The following is a 6,000-nucleotide window of genomic DNA, read 5'->3' as shown; positions in this document are numbered from 1 at the left end:
AAATTTGGTGAGTTTGTGGGACAGAAGGTAACCACCCAGGTTCTTCTAAGAATAGTTCTGCTCCTAGCCCTTGAGAAGCAAACTTGAAGAAGATACTGCGTTTCTAGACCTGATGCAGAGTAAACACATTGTGATATTGAGCTTTGCCTTCTGAGCAGTGGAAGGAAAGTGGATCAATGCAGGGAGCTTAGAGCATGCAAAACCAGACAACCCTGCAGTGTTATGACTAACGGTGCCATGTAAATTGCGCAGTTCATGATGAATGGTGAATTCTAGTGTATTATCATTTGTTTTCTGAGCTGGTGACCTTGCGTACTCAACGATCTCCCTGCAGGCAGGGAACTTCTTCCGACATATGATCAGGATATATCATTGCAGAAGTCGTTCAGAAACGTCCCAGGTTTGGGGGCTCTGTTTTCAGGAAAGTTGGGATTTCTGCACTTGGACACTGTGCTTTTTTGTATGTGCTTTTCAGGGTTTGCTAAGCTGTTGAAGCAATCTTCAGCAAAATACTTTTTCTAGTGGCAAGGCATAGATTTCAGCAAGTGCCCACCAGGACTGCTGACTCATGTTGTCTTGACTTTGTGGTTTGTGGAGGTATTTTGGAAAACTTGATTCTGAAATGTCTGACAAAGCTGCATGAATTTATTGACATATTTGTTTTTCCTCTACATACAGACCCTAATATGGTCAATGCAGGAGACATGAATGGTTCTGGCAACCTGATGGATTTTCTGGATGAGCCTTTCCCTGACGTTGGGACTTATGAAGATTTCCACACCATCGACTGGCTGCGTGAGAAATCACGTGACACTGACCGTCATAGAAAGGTAAAGTTGTCCGGCTTTGATGCATCGCAGTCCCTGTGTTAGAGCCATCCTGGCGGTGAGAAAAACAAGCAGTTTTCCAAAGTTATTGCTTCCTATCTTGTTGTATGACTTGAGGAGGACTTCTACAAATATGGATGTGGTATGTCTCGAGTTTGTAAATATGAAAGGGCTTCTGGCAACTTAATCAGCAGAGCATCTCTAAAAAAATAATTGAGATTAGGGGGAGTGGAGAGTAGAGAAATTGTATACACCTTCTAGGTGTGTTTTAAACATTATACAGTAAAATTGTGTCAGCCTGAATTGGCAACATGTTTCTATATATGTTTAATTTCAGATTACAAGCAAAAGTAAGGAATCCATATGGGAGTTCATCAAGAGTTTGCTGGATGCCTGGTCAGGATGGGTTGTAATGCTTCTCATAGGACTACTGGCAGGTATGCGTGTGTTAGCATTACAGTTATGCCCAAAACCATCTCACCCAAGTTTGCTGCAGTGCCATCTGCTTCTCTTTTTACTTCATTGTCTCTCCGCTGATGTTTCAAGCTAAAAAGACAGCTATGCATCCATGCAGTTATAATCCTTAATACAAGTACCCACTTGCAAAGTCTCCTGCTGAGTGCTGACCTAGAAAAACTGTTATTCACCAGTAGAGGGATTTTTCTATTGCTCTTGGAAGTATGCATCTGAGTGCTTTACACTTGACGGTCTACTTTGACTTTCTGAATCTTTGATTCACAAAAGTCAATTTTACTGGTAAGATTTTTTTCTTTTGTTTTCACTTTAATTCTGCAAGTGGATGTTATGATGTGGGGAAAAAGTTGGTTGTGGACACTCAAAGGGGAGCTTTGTAAATTGATATATCCACTGGGTTATCTTATTTATACATGTGTGAAGGGAAAATACACTTTCAGACTCAGTTTCAGATCTGCTTCCAGGCCAGACAGACATTACATATTTAACAGCCTGCTCAAACTCAGATGGCAAATTCATTAATTTCCCAAATTGCTGCTGTCTTCTGCTCATTTTAGCACATCTTCCAACTTGGAAAGCTGCATTTCTCTTACCAAGCTGAAACAGCTGCCATTTTTTATGCTTTTTCAGTGATGTCAGGGTGCTCTTGTATCACACTGCTTGGTAAAAGCACAATGTAAAGTTTCACAATTTCCAAGTGGTGTGAATTTCCTGCTTACCAACTGTCAAGTTAATATGTTTATTACAGTTGTTCAGGAGCCTCAGAAGTACAGGGGAAGGTCTTGAGAAAACGCTGCTGAAGTGGCATTTTTGGCAAATTATGTTATTTTGTAGAGATACATTTGTTTCCACAAAAGATTTGACAGGAGGGTGAGATGGGAAGGCAGTCTGATAGACTGTGTACTGCAAGGGCTGCCGAACCCTGCCTGTAGGCCGGGGTTGGCCTCATCTGGGATGGGGAATTCTACTTGCAAATAAAGTTAGAGCAAGCCCTTGAGGGCGCCAGTGGCCTCCCGCAAGCTGGTCAGTAATCCCCTCACTCATACAGAGAATGTGGTATACACTCACACACTCCCATTTCAGTAAAAATATCCCCAAAGGTTTGTTTCAGTTCCAGTTTGCAGCGAAGCCTCATGCTGAAATCCTTAAGGTTGTTGAAAGCCAGAGTTGCTGACCTCTTATGAGCTCTAATGCTGGTATGTCCAACTTGGGAACAGAGGTTGAGGGTGAGCTGCAGCTGAGATGTGTTAAATTTTGCAGTCTTTTCAATGACAGGGGTGCAGAGCAACATGTTTTACCTGAAAGAGTCAAATCAAATTAGTCTGTTTTTAAATTTGGACGAGGACTTGTGAATCAGCTAGAGAACAAAAATTACCTGTGTGCTTGTGATCTGGGCTGAGCCCTGGAGGTTTTTTCTGCTTGCCGTTGAAATGATACATGTGCTCTGTGCCTTCAGTGTTCCTGGGACAGGGAAAAGATGGAGTCTCACCATCTCAGCCTCAGCGAGGGGTCAACACCCCTTTGAAGAGTAGATGAGGTTTCTAAACCAGGTTTGGGGAGTGAGGAGATGAGGTTGGTGGTGTAGTCAAGAGGCACTTCACATAATTTCCCTCTCAACTTGAAATATTGCCTGCTCAGAGAAGCTGGCCTGCCATAAGGGCACCTGTGTGATCACACAGGGTTATTGTAGACCAGCCTGGCTCCTCCATGGTCCCTCTTCCTCTGCTGAATGGGCAGAGGCTACCACTCCAACGGGAACAGCCTGGCTGAGCTGCACGGACACTGGCTGAGCTCTTGGGCAGCTGAATCCAGGCATTGCCAGAGGCAAGGAGAGAGGATGGGGAGGAGCGGGCGAGGAGGGGGAAAGCAGCAGCAGTAGTATCCAGGGTGTGAGGATTTTGCAGAGATCCCTGCCCCTGCTGCTCCCTTGGTGGCGATGGAGGGCAGCAAGGTGGGACTCCTGGGGAAGGGGATGGCAGGGGCCTCTGTGTGTTTCCAAAGGCACTTGGAAAGGTTACTGAGGCACAAGAGTTTAAAGTGTTCTTAACTGATCCAGAAGCCTAAATCCCACCAATTTTGTCAACTGAATCTTTCAGATTTTGCAACATATCAAAGGCTGCACCTCCACAGCCAGCAAAAGCTGATGTGGCCAAAACGATTAATCGCTGCCCTCCAGTGTCCCCACCATTGGGCCCTGTTGCCTTACGCATGTGCAACTGCACAGGGCAGGTGAACCTGGGAACTGGCCTGGTGGAAAAAAAGGGTTTTGGCCAGAATAGTTTCCAGCTGATCAGGGGGCACAGCAGGGTTTGTCACCACAGGGCCACAAGTAATCAAAGTATTGCTGATGGAAAGGAGCTGATGGAGGGAGGAAGAAGTGGCATATTTGGCAGTATGAGTTGTGTCATTTTTGGCATGTCACCAAACCTGCATCCTTCTTTAGCCCCAGAAAAGCGTAGATGGGAAAGGGACCTCTGCAGCGGGTCTGCTCTGACCTCCTGCTCGTAGCATGTCCAGCTTCAGAATTAGAGCTGTAAGTTTTGAGTAACATCAAAGTACATTAAGACTGTGACAGCAACCATTTGGGATCAGACCAAAGTTTCACGAGTGAGTGTGCACATGTAGAGTAGCCTGAGCGGAGCCCCTTGCTGCTGCCACAGTCCGACACAGCTACCTCCCAGGTTCTTTCAGGACCAGGTACCTGCAGGGCCTCGAACACTCAGGTGCTACATGGAGGGAGAAGATGGTGTATGAGGATGTCAAGTGGCTGGAAAGGCGCTAAGGAGTGTCTGGAAATGAAGCCTTGGGAGCCAGAGCTTGCTCATTTTAGGAAGGGAGAAGGAGCAGTAACACCCACAAATACTGTTTGGTGTGGAGATCAGGTGAAAACTGCTCACATGGTGCTCCAGAAAAAGATACTGAGCTCTACCTGGGCCTCTCAGTCAGAAACTTTGCACAGTTTCTAGAGAAATACAAAGTAATGTATGGGGAAATGAGTCTAAAAATTTTAGGTGTGAGTGCCAAATTTTTAGGCACTCATTTTTAAGGAATTCTGAGTTTTTACTTTGCCCTTCCTGCCTGCCAAACAGTGGCCATCCCTCAACCTAACCATTACGACTAGGCAACTTTACGACTAGCCAACTGAATGTATATGCTGTTTACAGATCAACAAAAGAGTCTGTTTTCTAAAGCTATGTGACAAAAAGTACTAGCATACTAATGCTAAAATGCTCTGTTACTGGAGCAGGATGTGCAAATCCCCTTTGTATTTCAGTGCCATGCCACTTGGGTGGTGCACAGGTGCATTGGGAAAAATATGTTTTCAAAGCAAAGTTTTAGCATTTGCATTAGGGCATTGTAAAGTATGAGTATTGGCCATCATCAACCAAAGGAAAAGGAGAGAGGTAAAAGGCTAATATCTAAAATGAAGTTCAGCATTTCCTGGCTTTGGAGTGGCTCATTATTTTTCATTCTGGGCAGGAAGTTACAGAGAAGGGGGAACAAGTTCAGTTCTTTGATGGAGAAGTAGGAAAATAAACTTATGCTGTATTACAGAGGTGCAATGTCTAGACAGCTGTGGTAAGCACAAGAAATTAAAGGCTTGATTTTCTGAGATGCTGAACACTCTGCAACTTCCATTAATTTCACTTAAAGTTGCAAAGATACAGAACTTGGAAAAATTCTAGCCCTGATCACTTGGCTTGTGAAGCATTAACTGTTGCACTATTATCCTGCAAGATTTTCCTCTCTGTAAAGCATGAAGTATTTTCCTCTTTATGTGGATCCCAAAGCATTTGGCAAAAGGGATATATTTTTTTTTTTTAGGGGCACATTTTCCCAGAGGCACTGTGATGCATCTGAGCTTGTTATATTAGAGAACTGAATGTTTGTTCCTCACTTTGTTTATGAACTTTATTGGGGAAAAACATTCAAAAGCCTGACTGCCTTTGCACCTTCTGTTAGGTAGCATTAACACTCAGTTGGCTGATTAAGCGTGATCTGAGCTTTGAAGGATGGGGTAGCACCAGAGGACGATAAAGGTCCATCAAGAGATGCAAGAGGCACAGCATTTGGTGCTTATGGCCAAGGGCTGAGGATTCTTTGTGCTATTATTTCCTAAATGAAATGATAAATTTTCATTTCAGAAAATTGGAGGAAAATTTAGAGTTTACTGCAAAACTCAGTAAGCTATGCATGCTGACTTAGTAGTGATGCAGTGATTTATCATCATCTAAGAATATGGTTCATTGTTTCCATAGAAACTTGGGAAAATGGAAAAGTGTAAGCAAAGAGAAAGCCAAAGTCTTCATGAAAGAAAATAATTGATACAGACATCATTACTCCCTGCTGCAACCTTTTTTGTGATCTTGTCTAGTCTATCAATATAGTTCTTCAAATTATTCCTATACAACAAAAATTCTTCACTGCTATATGAGTCACATCACTTGTCAGTATGGTGACAAGTATCCTTCTTAAGGGAGCAAACTTATGTGTAAGGCTCTGTGAACACTTGTGGGGTTTTTCTGTTCTGTGGAATAAAAACCAGGTTACACATGCCTGAATTATTTGAAATGTTTGGGTTTTTTTGCTTTTTCACAGAAATGAAAAGCAGAAAACTTTAGTTTCCGGTCAAATAAACTGGATCTTTAACCCACCTGTGTGCCCCAATTGCTAGGGGAAAGGGGAGCAGCCCCCACCC

General features: G+C 43.5%; 1 protein-coding gene across 1 annotated transcript in view; it reads left to right on the top strand.

The window, feature by feature from the left end:
- Positions 1-683: 683 nt before the first annotated feature.
- The window catches only part of CLCN4 (chloride voltage-gated channel 4), a gene marked incomplete at its 3' end in the record, with an annotated part of 28,386 nt that continues 23,069 nt past the window's right edge, over positions 684-6,000 (top strand). Inside the window, exons 1-2 of the mRNA XM_081997298.1 lie at positions 684-830; positions 1,165-1,264. Of these exons, the coding sequence (XP_081853424.1) occupies positions 687-830; positions 1,165-1,264 (244 nt within the window). The 5' untranslated portion in view covers positions 684-686. The remainder of the gene's footprint in view (positions 831-1,164; positions 1,265-6,000) is intronic.

This window comes from Phaethon aethereus (genome assembly GCF_964289735.1).
Source record: "Phaethon aethereus genome assembly, chromosome: 1".
NCBI classification, from domain to species: Eukaryota; Metazoa; Chordata; class Aves; order Phaethontiformes; family Phaethontidae; genus Phaethon; species Phaethon aethereus.
This window is presented reverse-complemented; position numbering and strand designations above follow the sequence as displayed.